The sequence below is a fragment of the Cnephaeus nilssonii genome, assembly GCF_951640355.1.
Source record: "Cnephaeus nilssonii genome assembly, chromosome: 1".
Lineage (NCBI taxonomy): Eukaryota > Metazoa > Chordata > Mammalia > Chiroptera > Vespertilionidae > Cnephaeus > Cnephaeus nilssonii.
The window spans coordinates 63,426,437-63,445,802 of record NC_137072.1 but is presented as its reverse complement, the minus strand read 5'-3'; the positions used below and the strand labels follow the sequence as shown (position 1 = coordinate 63,445,802).

Sequence of the window (19,366 nt, the reverse complement as noted above, 5' to 3'; positions counted from 1 at the left end):
GATGGTGACATTTTGGTTCATGGACGGATGCTCAATCACTGAGTGACACAGGCCAGGCTGCACAGACTAATTTAAAAAGTTCTATATAATCTACACACTGAGGGTACATCTTATCACAGTAAGTTTGACAACTCAGTAATCTAAGTCATGCCTTTTCAGTATAATTTTCTACAATAAATCACATTTAGAATTTTCTAATAAATTCATTTATGCTCATTGACTTAAAAACTTGTAACTGTCTACTATGTCACATAATCCTATCTAATAAAAGAGTAACATGCAAATTAACCATCACTCTGCTGCAGCCACAAGCAATGCCCACCAGCCAATCAGGAGTGAGTATGCAAATTAACCCAACCAAGATGGCTGCGGCCACGGAGCGAGCCGGAGGCTTGAGTTTCCCTGGCAATGGAGGAAGCCAAGCTTTCCGCACACCTTGACCAGCCCAGGCCTCCACTCAAGGCTACAAAGTTTCAATTATAGAAGATAAATGAATCCCAGATACCAGGGCCTCGGCTTGGGTCACCGTGGGGCATGGCCGTCCTGCAAACCACCACAGGCCCCTCGCCCAGGCCGCCCCACGGGAACACCCACCCTGATCCGGGACACCCTTCAGGGCAAACCAGCTGGCCCCCACCCGTGCACCAGGCCTCTATCCTATCTAGTAAAAGAGTAATATGCAAATTGACCATCACTCCAACACACAAGATGGCTGCCCCTATATGGACACAAGATGGCCGCCACAAGATGGCCAGCAGGGGAGGGCAGTTGGGAGGGACTAGACCTGCAAAGGAGGGCAGTTGTGGGTGATCAGGCCAGCAGGGGAGGGCAGTTGGGAGGGACCAGGCCTGCAAGGGAGGGCAGTTGGGGGCGATCAAGCCTGCAGGGGAGGGCAGTTAGGGGTGAACAGGCCAGCAGAGGAGGAAAGTTGTGAGCGACTAGGCCTGCAGAGAAACGCAGTTGGGGGGAACCCAGGCCTGCATGGGAGAGCAGTTGGGGGGACCAGGCCTGCAGGGGAGGGCAGTTAGGGGTGACCAGGCTTGCAGGGGAGTGGTTAGGGGGTGATCAGGCTGGCAGGCAGAAGCAGTTAGGGGCAATAAGGAAGGCAGGCAGGCGAGCAGTTGGGAGCCAGTAGTCCTGGACTGTGAGAGGGATCCCAGATTGGATAGGGTGCAGGCTGGGCTGAGGGACACACACTCCCGTGCACAAATTTTGTGCACCGGGCCTCTAGTACATAGATATTGTCCCATGAAATTCAAATAGACATGCTGCTATTTTTTGGCTAATTAAATTCTACATGCATATATAATCATATTGCATATTTACCAAGTGACAATCATGTGAAAGAAACCATTAGAGGCCCCCCAGGTTCACATTACTTCAGAATGTTCAGAATGGTTATTATGTATTTAAAATAAGTAAAAGCACCCTTTTATTTTTTCAGTTGATATTCAATTACAATTGATATTTAATGTTATTTTATATTAGTTTCAGGTATATAGCATAGTGGTTAGACATTTATATAACTTACAAAGTGATTCCTGATACATAGTTATCACAGTACTAGAGGCCCAGTGCACGACATTCATGCACTGGGGGTGTGTGTGGGGGTCCCCTCAGCCTGGCCTATGCCGGCTGTGCCCGGGACCCCTCGGTGGATGTCTGCCTGCCAGCTTAGGCCTGATCCTCCCTCGCTCCTTACCGCTCGACTCGCTGCTCCTTAGCGCTGCTGCAAAGGCAGGAGGCTCCCGCCACTGCCACTGCGCTCGCCAGCTGTGAGCCTGGCTTCTGACTGAGCGGCACTCACCCTGTAGAAGCGCACTGGCCACCAGGGGGCAGCTCCTGTGTTGAGCATCTGCCCCCTGGTAATCAGTGTGCATCACAGCGACCAGTGGTTCCGCCATTCAGTCTATTTGCATATAAGCCTTTTATTATATAGGATTATTGACTATCTTCCCTGAGGAATATGTGACTATTTTCTGACTACTAATTTGTATTCCTTAATCCCTTCAACTTTCTTACCCAATCCCCCATCACCCCTCCCATCTGGCAACTATCAGTTTGTTCTCTGTATCTATGAGTCTGTTTCTGTTCCATTCACTTATTTTGTTCTTTTGGATTCCAACTAAGTGAAAATCTCATGGTATTTAAAATTAGCTAGTATTCTTATGTAACTCAATGTTATTAACTATATGATAAATTTTCTTAGTAAAAGATCACTAGATGAGGAGACAAAGTCAGAATATCTGAACTATAAAATTTATTTTCTGTCACGAAAGAAATGATGTAACTTCTTTGTACTTAGGTTTGCTTAGTTTTAAATATATATACATAGAGAAAAGCACAGAGATTGGAGAGTGTAAGTCATGGTGCAGCCATAAAAAGGGGAAATGTGTTAAAAGTGCCAACATCAAAAGAGGCATGTTTGGGTTATTAAACTGTTTATGCTAAAATGAAATATTAAAATATAAATTTCACTGTTTTTATTTTATTATATTTCAGTAATATCGTTTTCAGTATTTAATCTGTAAAGACTGTCACTCAAAAAATTATATCATAAAGAGCACAAACTTTAATAAAAAAGAGATTACCTTTATATAAGTAACAAATAAAGAGCAATCAAAGTCAGATTGCTTCATTCTTTCTCGATTTCTGACTGAAAATGGGAGATAGGGGGTGGGAGACAAGAAACTCACCTTTGCCTGCAGGCTGAGGCACTGCAAATCCAGGCAATAAGAAGGGCGCCCCTGTGGTAATACCAGCTGGTTTTAGTTCACTGACACCGTATGTTGTTAGGGAAGTTATCAGATTAACCAGATCTTTCAAGGCATCTTTGGATTCTGCCTCTTTTGCTTGTTCCAATCTAGGAAGAGTAGGATTTAGCAAATATTTTTTCTTGTTATATTCTCAAATTTAATACAGAAATGTTCAATATTTATATGCCGTAAATAATCGTATCAAGTGCTCCAAAAAGTATCTTCTTGCATTTTCCCCCATATTAAAACACATTTTTTAGAATCTACAAATTTTAAGACATTATGGTGTATTTGGAAAAATACACCAATAGTTTGAAGACCTGATTGGTATCAGTGCTGATTTTGCCATTAGCAGTGCTATTTTAAGTAAGTCATTGATCTTTGGTAGAAAGTGTCTATAAAATAATTAGATTAAATATCTCTTAATTTCCCTAAAGCTCTAAGATAATAAAGTTTCACTGTTTACAAGCAAAACCCTTATTAACTATTTCTTTCCTAAGATATTTTCTCTGCTAACAATTTTAAAAAATGAATTTCTTGGGGAGCATTCTAACACTTCATCTGTATTTCATTAATTCAGGTACTCTATTAGAGGACATTTAAATAAAGTTCTGAGAGGCTAACAATTTTTAAAAACAACCTTAATTACTTCAGAGGAACACTGGAGTGATTGTAGAATCATTTTCTGATTGTGGCTTTACTGAGAATACAAAATGGGTTGCAAAATATAGTTTTTAAAGAATAAGATTTATCGAGGAACCCGCCAATAAAACCAATTACTCCCATTAAAATAAACTTGGAGAATGCACAAAAGAAGAAAAAGTATGCTTAGCCTCACACTTGAAGACATGTTAATATTCTGATATATTTTTTAAACTTGTCTTTTTTAATGTGTAAGTTTTGTTTTGATAAGTTATTTTCATACCATATGTAGAATTTTATAACCTTTTTTTTCCTCCCATTTTCTAGTGTTATCCAGGTTTCTCTCTGTTAGTATAAACTCTCCATACATATGCTTTTAATGGTCATGGAGAACCAACCACTGATTTGGGGAGAGGGAAGTGGGACAGCTAGTGAAACACAGAGTAAAGAAGCACCAACATACAGAAAATGGCATCTAAACTTAAGATTATATCTTTAGGATACAATCTTAAGAGACATTATTGTGTCAAAATAATGATTATTATGAGGCTTTTGATAATATCTGGTCAACCTGTGTTCTCAAAGGTTTGCACCAATTAATAACCTTTTAGTAATATGAAATAATTATTTCAACAATTTTCAGATGTCCTCGTTTGTAAATTATGATATATATGTAAAATTATACTATGGTTTGCCTAGTATTAAGTAATAGTATCATGGAAATAAAATGTTTAAAAAATAGTGCTTGTTTACAATAGATCAAATGACTTAAAAATAACAGATGACCCAGGGCACAACTAGTGAGGCATGAATATCTTTTTCCTAGTATATTTGTAACCAGTCACTTTCCATATGTGCATGGAACATTTGGTATGGAAAAGGGGGTAGTGAAACATTTTAGATTAACTACTTTGTTTTATATATACATTTGTAAGGTCTCACTCAATCTAAATATTCTTGTTATTAACTACATTAATAACAACCCTGAATTACTAAATAAGGAAAACCAAAAATATAATTAAGCAAGAAGAGTTTACACTTCAGGAAGATTTTAATTAATTAATCTAAGTTTTACTTCTTTATATACTAAAGATTTATTCTTCACATCTAACCACTGATTCTACCATGCTTACGGTCTACATTTACCAATTTAATTCTAAGTTCACTTTATGTACACTATTCGCAGAAGAGGAATAAAAACAAGTGATTAAAGCCAAGAGTAGATAAAGTATACATTAAATAAGTGTCTGATTCCTTTTTTCCTAACCATCTATATATATATATAAAAGCCTAAGCAACCGTCTGACGGGTAGCTATGATGCACACTGACCAGCAGGGGGCAGATGCTTAATGCAGGAGCAGAAGCCACAGGCATCAAAACATGGAACAGACTGATGAATTTCAGAGGGAAGGCGGGAGGGGGGAGAGTGGGAAGAGATTAACCAAAGATCTTATATGCATACTAGAGGCCCGGTGCACAGATTTGTGCACTGGTGGGGTCCCTTGGCCTACCTGTGGGGATCAGGCCAAAAGTGGCTCTCCGACATCCCCCGAGTGGTCCCAGATTGCGAGAGGGTGCAGTCCAGGCCAAAGGGTCCCCACCCCCTGTGCACAAATCCGTGCACTGGGCCTCTAGACAACTCTATTGTTTCTTTTGATGAAAAAGATTGAGTAGACATTTAAAATACATTCTTGAAATGTGAGGTTTTACCTAAGCAAGAGGTCACAAAGAAAAATATATCCTTGCCATATCCGAAAATCATCCAAAAGAGTTTGGGAAACATCACTGGAATCTTTGAGGAAACAAGAAAGCCCAGCAAACATTTCAACAATTTCTAGGGGAGATAGGTCATCTGATTGCTGCATATTCTGAACACATGTAGATAAACATTCTTTTTCTGTAAGAATAAATAATAAATATGCATTATTATGGCAATTGCTTAAGAAAACTTTCTTGTTTCTGAGTCAGTGTTTAATGAAACATTAAATTTAAATTATCTATAAAATACTGTAAGATAAACGTTATACATTCTAAAAGTAAATATAAGACTCAAATTCATTGGGAAAATTCTGCCTCTAATGAGCAAATAAAGAGTAATAAAGGAAGTGTTGAAAAGTAGTTGACATTTATCATTGTTTTTAAATCACTGTTTGGATGTTTTATCATCAAACAAAATGACTGCCTGCTGCCAAGTTATATTTTTGATCTTTTATATTAATACAGTAAAAGGATGAAAAAAGTAAAAAACTGTCTTTTAAGTTTAAGAAGACAAATCTAATAATTACTTTAAAGCTCAAATTAGAGTGAATCTAGACCAATGAGATACAGAACTACTAAAGGAAACATAATTTTAAAAATTATGTTTGTACTATACTGTATATTACTAATTTAAAATAGCTATATTCCAATATTTCATCTCTTATCTTTAATGAAATTTATTTGTCTAAAGAAAACCAGTTTCACATAACAAAAGCTAAAAAGATTTAACATGTGAACAGAGGCAAGAAACAGAATTGACAATTTCTCTTTAGTGTTGACAAAGAATCCACTTAAATTTATTTATGCCACATAAAACAGATTAATATCTGTTAATAAGTCTATGAAATATCTTAAGACTTTTAACTGTAGCATCTCAAAAAAACTTTTTATTTCTTCAGTAAAAGGGGGGATAGGTTATAACACAGAATTTATATTATAATTGGATATTTACACAAAAATAAAATTATCTTAACTCTTGTACATATCCATCATTTGAACGAAAATTTCTTACATTTGAAATGCTTCACAAATAGAAAAATAAATATTTTTTCTCTTGGCAAATTTCACTTTTAATTATTGATTGATTGATTTAGAGAGAGAAAAAGAGAGAGGGAGAGATAGAGGGAGAGAGAGGAAGAGAGAGAGAGAGGGAGAGACAGAGCGAGAAACATAGACCTGTTCATTCCACTTATTTATGCATTCATTGGCTGATTCCTGAATGTGCCCTGACTGGGGATCAAACCTACAACCATGGCATATCCAGAGGATGCTCCAATCAACTGAGCTACCTGGCCAGGGGCTGGCAAATAAAGTTTTTAATTTAAAGAAGAATCTTTGGAAAATTGAGATATTAAAATAAATCTGTCATCATATGAGGAAGAGAAAAGTGAAAGAAATGTAGAGCACCTAGAATGAATAAAGAGATATTCACCATGGATATACTTCACTACATTGACACTAAGACCGTGACGGGATATGGTCATAAGGACTTCTCCAGCACTCTTCCTCCAAGGCAGGTTATAAGGCGGGCACCAAGAGGTTATTGCACTGAATAAAAGCTGGAGATCATCTTTCTGAGCCAGCTCCTCCGCCGGGGAAACAAAACTGCAGAGTTTCACTAAGATCTAGACAAAACAAAACAAATGTGTATATAAATGAATGGTTGGGGAAGGGAGGACCCAGACAAGGACTAGGTCTGACCATTAAAAACTCTGAAAGTTCAGGGTTAGTCTGAGCAATACCATTAAAGCCACAATGATGAGTGCTCTAACTTAGACAGCATTAACAAAAAAACAACTATAATTTAGAAGGGTGTTACAGTAAGACCGTTACCCAGCCCTACTTTTACCAACTTATTAAAAATGTTCTATGTTTACTATTTTCTTTTCATCATGTATTTTTGTATACCTTGCCCTAAGCGGCATAAACCAACAGTAACATTCAAAGTCAATGTTTCAGTTTTCTAGTTTAGTTCTTGAATTCTTAGTTTGTCATAGGTGAAATGCAATTTTCTTCTCTAAAAAGAACAGTTTTAGAGATATGACAAAGTAAAAACAGTAAAACAAAGTAAAAGTATTTTCAAATTGTTCTAATTTCTTGTATACAGGTAGAAGGGGATATTAGAATAATAAAATCATCTTAATTCATAAGTAACTTTTAATTATGTCTAGTAGCCAAAAATCTTCTTAAGCCTAGCTTTCAAGGAAGATTCAAAAAACTTCTTAAACTCTGGATGAGTATTTTTTTAATTATGAATTGCAAAATACATAGTACTCTGGTGTTCACAGCATTAAAAGCCTGCTACTTGGGGAATTTAGCTATGGTTTCCACCCTCAAAGAATTTTGTTCTTCTAATCTAAATTCAGTGGCAGGAACAGTTAACTTTCCTTCTCTGTGGTACATTTTCTCATCTAACTATTTTTAAAAATATATAATGTTAATAAAATAAGTATAATTTATGAAATAATTTCATTCTATTGAAAGTGCTTCGTGAAATCTGAGTATTTCATTATCTGTGGAGAAACTGCTACATAGAAAAAAGTATTTGGTACAGCCTAGGGAATATAATCACTAATACTGTGATAACTATATATGGTGCCAGGTGGGTACTGAAAATATTGGGGGTAGGGGACACTCTGTAAAGTATATGACTGTCTAACCACTATTCTGTATCCCTGAAACTAAAACAAAATAGTATGAAAGTAAACTGTAATTGAAAGTTTGCAAAGAAGTATTTGAAATGTCATGGTTTGTCTGAGAAAGGTAGGTCTTGATTTTCTTATTTTCTTCAATGCAAAAATCTAATTAAATACAAGAGCTGTCTAAATCATAGATGCCAAATATCAAGAAGATAAAAAAGGATTAGGAATTCAGACAAAAACAAAATATAAAATCAGTAATATAGGCACCCTACACACAAAATAATGCCTGGAGATATTGTTGAATACTTAATGCCCATTAATATGTGTAATATGTACATATTTTCCTATATGTATCAAATGCAACATAAAGCCACATGGGAAAAAAAAGGTAGTTAATTGCAGCAAAGACATATGCTCAGAAGAGTGTATTGTTGATTTTACTTTTCTTGGGTTCTCACATTACCCTGTCTGAGAGGGATGAACATTATTTCTCTAATTTGCCACATAAGAGCAAACCCAAAAATAAAATACTTATTTCTAGATCAATTCTGTATTCTCAAAAATAAAATGGATTTAATTTCTTGAAGTTATTGACTCTTAAGATAATAGGTTCTTAATCTTTAAAGGCAAAGGTATTCTTACAAATATCTAATACAATCCTTTCTTTTGACAAACAAGAAAACTGAAGGCCTATGTCTCCTCCCTCTCGGCCCTACACTTCCATTTCTATTTGTGGGGACTCTGTCACAAAGTCCAGCCACATGTGGCAGAGCAATAATTGGCTCCATCAATGCAAATGAAAAAACAAAACAAAACAAATCCATCAAAAAAAACCCCACAAAAACCAAATGCCTACATGGAGCAATACCAACTGCTAAGGGCCCAGGAAACCATCTGTCACATAATATAAACACAGGAATTTAATCTATCAAAAACACTATGTGTTCTGAAAACACTAGTTAGATCTTCTAGACAAAATGATGAAAACAATGTCCAGCCTGGGATGAGAAACTAAGAAAGGGAAGTGACCTGGTGCACTGAAGAAGCAAGGGGTGGGGGAGAGAGAGGAGGTGGGAGAGCCTGGTCTAACCACTGTCCCATCCTGCTGAGAATCACAGCTGGGATACCATCTTTCTGTAAATGGAGAGTTTCATTTAAATGCTCTCTTGAGTCAATTCAGTCCTTCACATTCAATGATTCCAATATGCCAAAATGAATCTTACATTTAGTTGAAAGCACCCATTGTTTTCAGGTGTAGAAAAAATTTTAAGTTTTAGAAATTTTTGCTATACTTATTTTCTACTAGAGGCCCGGTGTACGAAATTCGTGCACGGGGTGGTGGGGGGGTTGTCCCTCAGTCCAGCCTGCACCCTCTCCAATCTGGGACCCATCAGGGGATGTCTGATCCCGGATCGGGCTTAAACGGGCAGTCGGACATCCCTCTCACAATCCAGGACTGCTGGCTCCCAACTGCTCGCTTGCCTGCCTTCCTGATTGCCCCTAACCGCTTCTGCCTGCCAGCCTGATCACCCCCTAACCACTCCCATGCCAGGCTGACTAATGTCTAATGTCTAACTGCTCCCCTGCCAGCCTGTTTGCCCCCAACTTTTCTCCTCTGCCAGCCTGGTCACCCCTAACTGCCCTCCCCTGCAGGGTTGATCGCCCCCAGCTGCCCTTCCTTGCATGCCTGGTCCCTCTCAACTGCCCTCCCTTGAGGGTCTGGTGCCTCCCAACTGCCCTCCCCTGCTTGCCTGATCACCCACAACTGTCCTCCCTTGCAGGCCTGGTCCCTCCCAACTGCCCTCCCCTGCTGGCCATCTTGTGTCCACATGGGGCAGGATCTTTGACCACATGGGGGCAGCCATCTTGTGTGTTGGAGTGATGGTCAATCTGCATATTACTCTTTTATTAGATAGGATAGAGGCCTGGTGCATGGGTGGGGGCCATCTGGTTTGCCCTGAAGGGTGTCCCGGATCAGGGTCAGGATTCCCTTGGGGCTTGGGGCGGCCTGGGCAAGGGACCTGTGGTGGTTAGCAGGCCAGCCATGCCCCCCCACGACCCAAGCGGAGGCCCTGGTATCTGGAATTTATTTATCTTCTACAATTGAAACTTTGTAGCCTGGAGCAGAGCCAAGCCTCCTGCTCGCTCCATGGCGGCAGCCATTTCTGTTGGAATTTATGTATCTTCTATAATTGAAACTTTGTAGCCTGGAGTGAAGGCCTGAGCTGGCCAGGGCTGCAGAAGCTTGGCTTCCTCCATCGCCCGGGGCAACCCTAGCTCCTGCTCTTCCAGCTCAGTGCTGCCATTTCTGTTGGAATTTATTTACCCTCTATAATTGAAACTTTGTACCCTTGAGTGGAGGCCTGGGCCCACCAGTGTGTGTGGAAAGCTTGGCTTCCTCCATTGCCAGGGAAACCCAAGCCTCCCTCCTGCTCTCTGTGGCTGCAGCCATCTTGGTTGGGGTTAATTTGCATACTCGCTCTGAGTGGCTGGTGGGCATAGTGGAGTGATGGTTAATTTGCATATTACTCTTTTATTAGATGGGATTAAAAATATACAATTCTGGGGGCGGGGGTCAATCAGGGAAAAGGGAGACATATGTAAAACTTTAGACAATACACACACACACACACAGTTCTGCCCTAGCTGGTTTGGCTCAGCAGAGAAGAGTGTTGGCCTGTGGATCAAAGGGTCCTGGATTTGATTCCCTTGTGGTCAAGGGCATGTATCTTGGTTGCAGGCTCCTCCCCAAGCCTGGGGCCCTGGTTGGGGCTCATGCAGGAGGCAACCAATCAATGTGTTTCTCTCACATCATGTTTCTTCTCTATCTTTCCATCTCTCTTCCATTTTCCCTAAAAATGAGTTCTAATCCTATTCTGCCATTTGCTCTCACTGCCATTTGGGGGGAAAACAAAAATTCTGAAGTCATGGGTTATCTTGCAAATTATGAGGTAAGGGTTATTTAAGTTCACCACTAGCACAAAAGTATCTAATATAAATCAAGTGTCCAATAAATATTTGCTGAATTAGTATTTTATTATCCTGTCTTTTCCTTTTTAAAACTGCCTTACCCTCCCACTCCCATCCTTTCATGGCTAGCAGCTCTACAGAGTACAGTCATTCCTGCAGTAAACACCCCAGTTATATGGGGTGAAACTGTCATCTGGACTTACTCTACCTTACCTACTGCAGATGCACTACCCTACTTCGTGGTGGTGACAACAGCGCAATCACAGGTACTTTCATTTCATATCTACTATGTCCTAAGGGAGAACTGTAGGTTTGTGTATTATTTCATTTAATTTTCACAAAAACCCTTTAGGTAGGTATCATTATCTTCATTTTAGAGGTGAAAAAGATATATCTTAGGTGATATAATTTCAGAGAACTGGATACAAGCAGGAGTGGGGTTTTTTATTGAGGTGAAAACACGTAACATACAATTTACCAACTTAATCATTTTAAAGTATAGAGTACAGTGGTGTTTACTCTAAGTATACTGTTACACAAACATCTCTAGAACACTATTATCTTGCAAAACTGAAACTCAATACCAATTGAAAACAATCTTTTTTCTCACCCCACAACCCCTGTCAATCATCGTTTTATTTTCTGATTTTGACTCACTTTAGATTCATATAAGTGGAATTATACAGTATTTGTGTTTTTGTGTCAAAATGTTTTTTAATACTATATTAGGTCCCCTGGGCACATTGTACTTTAAATGTTTGTAGTTTGCTTGCTTTGAAAATTTTCTCCCAAGAAAGGCTATCAAAATGATGCCAATATTTCCAGGCTAGGTAGCAAAGGTCTACTTAAACCTTTCTTAACCACTAATGCTATTAAAGGAATGGTGGCCATGGTGGGAAAGAAGGAATTTGCAGGCAAGGAGCAGAGGAGATAGCAGCAGCCACTAAAATAAACATCTTTTATAATTTAAATATTTATAGTTAGGTATACAGGGACTTCCTGTACATAGACAGCAACAACAAAAAGATCTCTTGACATTATAAGAAATATTGTACCAAATTTAATGATTACCAACAAAAGTTTTCCTTGCGTGGTTCATTTCACAGATGTTATTGCTAGATCAAAGGTAACCTTAATAGTTGACTCTGTCCAAGAACAAACTTGTTAATGCCTCACATATTTCTCAAAAGAAGTGTACAGATCCAACCAATGTGACAGTTACATGAGATAAAATAATAAACAACACGAAATACTACAGAAAATGGAGTAGGCAACACATTAATTGAAGGAATGCACCTGTCTCACTTTAAACAGCCAGGCAAACAGCCCTGTCCATACCTGTACAAAAACTTTCTGGAGTAGTCCACGACGTTCTGCTAGAGGTAGCTCGTTCTGTGCACCTCCAACTGCCTCAGGCACATGTGGAAGGTCAAAAAACAGATATAAACATTTAACCAGGGTGGAAGGCACTGACATCGTTGTCATGCAGTCCACAGTTTTCTGGAAAACAAATCAATCAATAAATCAATAGGTAAATAAGCAAAAAGACAGACATCATTGCAACTGGTACAGCTAAGTAAGGTTACAAATTTTAAGCTAGAAGCTAAATCATTAACTCCAAATGTTCAAGCAGAAAACTATATATAAAAATAAGTTTCTAAATAGCTGAAAAATTAAAAATGAATGTGTGCTGACAAATACTTATCTCTTGAGATGTGTTTATTTGTTATTATTAAAGTATCAAGTAAGTTTGCTCTTTATTAAGAGGTAGTATGTTTCAAATAATATAAGCTCTGGTATTTAGAAAAAGGAAATTAACTATGAGTCTGGCAAACTAATTTTGCTGGACCTCACTTTTCTCTCCTATAAAATGGGTATAATGGTACATACTTTTTAGGATTAATAGGATTATGTAAGGTAACAAATGCATAGACATATTAATAACCCTTTGCACTCGCTTGCTTTTTTCTCGATTCCTTTATTCTAATGCTAACCGTGTCGAGTCACACTCGACATCCGAGTGCAAAAGGTTAAGAACTAAATTATATATTAGTAGTTGCTTTACTATCACTGTAATGTTATTGTTATTGTAGATTTTGGGGGCTGGAAGAACATTTGAAGAATATAGCCATCACACAAAATACAATCTCTGTATTCTTTTCAAGGATTTCTATGGAAAGAAATTCCAGACTTTCTCATGGTAAACATTTCAGCATTTTAAAGAAGTATGCTATAATAATTACCAAAAATTTTCCATGGTGCAGTTTTCATTTACTGAATGCCTAGGGTATGTCAGGCACTGTGCTGGGAGTTGGGCATGTGCCCCTGACCTTCAGAAGATCCTAGTCTAAAAGCAGAAGCAGGCTCATCAGTAACTGATTTATCTCCTAAGTGTCACAGTGGGAGGACATACTGGCTAATATAAAAGGGAAGCATCAACACTGCCAGGAATGGAATAAAAAGTGTAGGAATTAAAATCTGAGGGGAAAGATCACTTGGAAGATACAAAGAAGGTTAGGTCACACAGTACAATATGTTTCAGGAACCTGAATCCAAAACTGCTGATTCCTCAAAAGCCACAATAATAATGTCTAATTTTTAATAAGTGTTTATTATACTGTGTTTAATAAGTGTTTATTATACAACAGGCAAAAGGCTGAGCACTTTAAATTATTATCTCACCTACTTCTCACATTATCCCGATGAGGTAGATTCTATTACTGCATGATCCCTACCTTACAAGTGAAGGAATTGTGGCTCATCACTTACATACCCTGCCTCAGGTTAAGTGGTCCACACTGTATTAGTATATGCCAAATGACTTATGCACAGTCTCCCATTCCAGTTTGATTTTTATTTTGTTGGCACTGAAGACTCAATGAAGTGTTACAAATAATGAAGTAATAGAACCAGATTTCAGAGATTAAGTGGGTGGAAATGTAGATCATAAGTAAGATTACAGAGCAGGAAGGCCAGACAAATTATTAGGAAACAGATACAGAAAACCCTATAAGATGGGACTGAACTAATTAATGCAGCAGCAAGATGATGGGGAGGAGAGAGGGAGCCTAAAGAATATTCATTGCAAGATCCGGCCATATTTACAGACCCAGTACCATTTCCTACCTCTAATATTCAAAACCTCCCTGCTTTCCTACCTGAACTTATACTTCAGATGGCTCATATCTCCATACATCTAACGTTCAGTTTAAATACCTTTTTGTGTCTGAAACTGTCATTAACTTCTCATCTTTCCTCCTATCCTCACTTATAAAATGTATAAGGCTCATAATTCTATTTTCATAGCACTGCATACATCCACTACTGCATTTTATAGCATTAGCTTCATCCACTTCATTTGTCACCTACATATTGATTCAGAATCATGTTTTAGTCATCTCTGCATTTCACTGCTGCCAACAGAAAATGGCACACAAACAAAAAAGTCTAAAACACAACACAAATGTTTTTAAAATGTCTCTTTTCCCAACTGGACTATTGGTAGCTTTCTCTTTCTGTTAAGCAAAAAGGTATTTTTCATTTTATATTATAACTGACAGATTGAAAGTACAAGTTGGTATCCAAACTGGTAATTGGCAACTTCTATAATTTTTAAAAAGTGATCAGATTTCTCTCCTGATTCTTTTCTCATACTTTTAAGACAATATATCAATTTCTGCATGTTTCAGTTAATCACACCGAATTGTTTTCTATGTGTTAGGTATTAGGTAGGACATAGTTTCTGTCACAACTGAGAAACAAAAATACAGCATCAATAGAAAATATGAATAAAACAGAAATGTGGCAAATAAAATCATTATTTTACGTTTTATTCTAAACCAAATCAAGTTTCAGTATAGTAATGTAGAGGCATTTATAACTACCATCAACAGCCAATAAAATTGGTATTTTGATAGTCATCTGGTGTGGTCTCAGATACATTGAAGCAAGGGTCCACTTTAGGGCTATCTGAAAGTTACTTAGGGGGAATAAACTTCTCCACTGAGGGGTTTCTTGGGATGCGAGGCTTCTATGCTAAAACTTAGAAGTACCAGGTAAACCAGGACAAGTTAGTCTGATCCTTTTTCTGATTGAAAAAGAGAAACACACACACACACACACACACACACACACACACACACACACACACCCCAACAAGCAAAAGGAGGAAACAATCCATTCCAAGGGGGAAAATGTCCAAGTGCTACTTACTAGTTTCAGGGTATGGTAACTAAGAACTAGCATCATTTGTGTTATTAAGTAATGTGAGGTGTTTAAAAGCCCAATGTAATGTAGATAATAGCCATTCTCAGAGTTGGTACTGACTTTGATAGGTACTGACTCTGGACTATAGAAAGTTGAATAAATTTACTTCGTTCCCAAAGTATCACAGGCCTAAAATCAGGTACAAATGAGCAGAGACAACATATATCATGACAGATGTTGATACAGTTGACTTAGAGGGGAAACACTAATCTCCAGAATAAATCAAGTGATAAGAAAATATATATATTTTCAGAAATGGTAGTATTTTCATATTTTCCTTAAAAATTAGAAAAATTTAAAAGTATTTTCCAGGTCACTTATTTATTAGCTAAGTGCCCTTAGCTGAACCTTAGATGATTCATCTAAGCCAGAGTTTCCCTAATGTGGGTAAAAGAATTCCTGGGCTGGGCTGATGAAGTCAGAGCTCCCGGGCTAGTCACCTCCAGCTACAGGTGGTCCTCCCTACCCAGTGTGGTGTGGAAACCGTATGATGCTCTATGTGTGTTGACATGACAAAGATGAAAACCACTATTCCAAATTAGGCATTTCCTCATGTGTAAAATGCATAAAACTTCAACCTCCTCATCTGGATGTTGTCAGAAGCATGAAATAATGTATAAAAAGAATTAGAAGGATATCATGATCATCATAAAAGCTTATTCAGATATGACAATAAGTTTAATTTTACAAAATCCCGAGAGGATTTAAAAAAAAGAGGTTGAGGTATCAAACATGAAAACAAAGAACTCACCTGACCAGAGGATGCTAACAAGTTAATTGTTGTCAGAAGCATCCAGCCTCTACTGGCTTCTTCACTCTGATTGATTTCTAGGAACTGGACGATGGCCCGACTTGCAGCCTCTATAAAAGCAAAGGAAAAGGCAAGCTATTAGGTGAAGGGGAGAAGGGGAATCACATATAAAGAGGTGCTTCCTTAAAATCTGCAAATAAATGATCATTTACTAAGCACGCACTTTGTATCAGCACTATTACATGCTCTATGTAAACACGTTAAGGAGCAATGTTTTCATGGCACACATAGTATATCATCATATCCTTTGGAAATGTAAAAGTCAACCTACATATTTTAGGGGAAGGTATGTCACAAACTAGTCAAAATGAGCCGCCGTGGGAGAGGTAAAGTGTGAACTAAGCCTGCCTGGAAAATAAGTATAGACATCCTCTACTTTTCAAAGTTCACACTGGGCTGCTTCACTTTTACGAAAGACCTGCATCAGTCCCTGTTTTTGCTAACTACAAGAAATCAGAAAATGATTTTTACTTTTACAAAAAAAGCTGAAAAGTGAAAAGTCAGCACTTGTTGTGCAGGGAGCTGTTCTGGAGGCAGTGCACCAGGCGCAGGGAGAGGGACCCTGCTAGCTCCTTCCCCGGGAACGACAGCCCAGCATCCAACCCACAGCTCTGATCTATGTGAGCATCTGTACTTTATCTCCATTTATTTTGGGCATCCATCAGCAAGATGTGTCTATGGTATCGGAAAAGCCTAAGAGAGCTCGTAAGGATGTTATGTTTAGCGTAAAACTGGACACAATTAAGCATTTCGATCATGAGGAGGAAAGTACATTGTAAGTGTGTTGAACTTCATGCAGCCAATATTCATACTATTTAACACGCAGAAAGAATCTTGGAAGCTAGAATCTTGGTTGTGCTAGTAGTAAAGTGGTCTCTTTTAGGGAGCATCCAGTAATGAATAAAATTGAAATTCTGCTGCTTGAGGGGACTGATGGGTATACAAAGCATGGTGTATATTTATCATTATCATTCCTGCTTTAACTGTATGTTGGTGTTATTTTAGGTTTTATGTGTGATTTGGTATGAACTGAAAGGTTATTTTTGGAATTTGGGAATGACCAATATTTTTCCATATAAATTAAAGGTAAGTATTTCTTCAAATTATGCCATTTCATCTTACAAAAGGTTTCATAGGCAAGTTCTGCTTTTGGATAACAGGGAAGCCTGCATAGGTTTGTCTAGGAAGTGGGGGCCAGTGGGAATGAAACGGAGCAATTAGGAGCAGAAATAAAAGTGTAGCTAGAGGAAAGAGCATAACATGTACTGATCAAGACAAAGAACTGTAATAATACTGGGTTAACATTCTAGAAGAGTATATTTTGAGAATTAGATTAGAAGAAAGTCAACAGTAGTGATAGGAAACTGATGCCTATTTACAGCTCTGGGTTGTATTTGACTCTTTGGGCAAGAGGGAGCAAATGCAGTTTCTCGAACAAAGGAGGTGCCAAAAGGATTACCCTAAAACTATTAACTTTAGTAGTAATGTATATGACAAACTGGGAAGGCAGAGACCGGTGGGGGGAACAAATTAGGAGGTTGCCTTCATAATACACATGTGATGACTTCAGCAGCTGACAGTAGGAACAGAGAAACTGGGAGAATCATTCACAGAACTGTGATGTTGCAATAATCTTTGAAAGTTAATTTAGTTGATTAATTTTTTTAGAGATAAGAGGAAATGGATAAATCCTTAACCATATATTTAATTTCATCAGCAGAGAGTTCATCAATTTTCATATGGATAAACAAGATGAACATTAACTACTTATAGATTTAACTCATTTAATTGTTACAAGAACTATATGAGCTACTTTCTATTATAATACCCCTTATAACAGAAATTAAGAAATGGAGAGGTTAAGTAACTTGCCTAAAGTCACATAGCTAGTCAGTGACAGAACTTACATTCAAGTCCAGACTGTGAGAGACAAAAAAGATAGTGATTAAAAAAAAAATACTGGAAAAGAGGGAAGCCAACAGATGACTGGGTTATTATTATTTAATATCTCAAAAGTGTTAAAGTTATTATATTCATATGTTCACTGATTTACAGCCTCTCACCCCGTTCTAAAGAATAGACAAAAGGTGAGCAATCTCCTTGCCTACCTTGTTCACTGCGGGTCCTCAGTGTTAAGCACGTGACTGCACAAAATAGGGGCTCAATAATTATTTGTTAAGTGAGTGAATAAACCAACCCAGGTTGATTAAAGAAGGACACACTGAGCTCTACTGCTGATGAAAATTAAGAGGTGTGGACTTACTAGGAGTAACAGAAATTCCTGCAAGTTTTGAAAAGGGGAGTAATAGAGAGAAAGCAATGTTTAAGGCTTATTAAATTGTGAAGGTTCATTAGAGAGGGAGAAAACAAAACAGTACCACCGAAAAACCTTCATTAACAATCATGGTTTGAGATCATTGGTAAAAGGTGACCTGCAAATTTTTCCTGAAAGCTTACAATGGACCCAGCCATTTGCTATATTACATGAGGAGTCCTCGTTCCTTGATAGGAATTAAATGCTCATGTAAGGAAGACAACTCCTTCCCAGTTAGCTAAAATTCTCAATTAAAAGTTGACATGCTATGCTTTCATTTCCTAGGCTTCTTCACAATTAGGCAACTTTGGTTTTAAATTGTGTATTTTCAATTTTGTAACTTAACATCTCTTTAAAAAGTACCTGAAATCTTCAAGTAATTATTTCATAGTTATAGAATGTAATGAAATTCTATCTCATAAAAAACATTCATTAGTAAATGAACTGGTCAGTACCACTTACACTTCTCAAGGAGTGGGTAAAAAGAGATTCTGAAGAACTCAATTTAAGAGACAAAGTTATTTTTCTGGTACAGAAGCTAGAAATCCATAGATATGACCATTCTGAGTGAATCTAAATTCCACCCATATTATTTAACACTATTAATGTTAAGAGAAAACTGGACAAATACGTATTTTTACTGCTATTCAATAACTTGTCAACTATAAACAATGAATGCTAATGCTTATTTTGAGAACCAAAACACCAAATATGGGCCAGCCGGTGTGGCTAAGTCATTGAACATGGAACCATGAACCAAGAGGTCACCTGTTCAATTCCTGGTCTGAGTACATGCCAGGGTTTGGGCTCAATCCCCAGCAGAGGACATGCAGGAGGCACCCAGTTGTTGTTTCTCTTTGATGTTTCTATCCCTCTCCCTCTAAAATAAATTAAAAAATTAAAAACAATCAAACAAAAAACATCAAAAATGTACTCTTGGCTTGAAAAAATTCTATTTGATCAATCGGATTTATAGGAGTGTATGCTCTCTTCTGTTTGGGTTGACAATGAACACTAAGGTATTCTTCAAAATAAGAAAAGATAAATAATGGAATAAAAAACCCCACAATGCTCTATTTGTTATTAAACATTACAACAGTTCAATAGATTGCTGATCTGATTAAATAAGGTAATACCTGTGGGGGAAAAACCTTGAAAAGTATCAAGACAGTATAATTACTAATAATATCCCTTTAACAACTTTAC

General features: G+C 37.7%; 1 protein-coding gene across 6 annotated transcripts in view; it reads right to left on the bottom strand.

The window, feature by feature from the left end:
* Positions 1–19,366, bottom strand: part of WDFY3 (WD repeat and FYVE domain containing 3) — a 272,662-nt gene that overhangs the window by 140,810 nt on the left and 112,486 nt on the right. For all 6 annotated transcript variants that reach the window (XM_079786784.1, XM_079786785.1, XM_079786783.1 and 3 more), the window contains 5 exons: positions 15,787–15,896; positions 12,108–12,269; positions 6,590–6,782; positions 5,110–5,296; positions 2,697–2,863 (listed from right to left, as the gene is read on the bottom strand). In XM_079786784.1, coding sequence (XP_079642910.1) covers positions 2,697–2,863; positions 5,110–5,296; positions 6,590–6,782; positions 12,108–12,269; positions 15,787–15,896 — 819 coding nt within the window. The remainder of the gene's footprint in view (positions 1–2,696; positions 2,864–5,109; positions 5,297–6,589; positions 6,783–12,107; positions 12,270–15,786; positions 15,897–19,366) is intronic.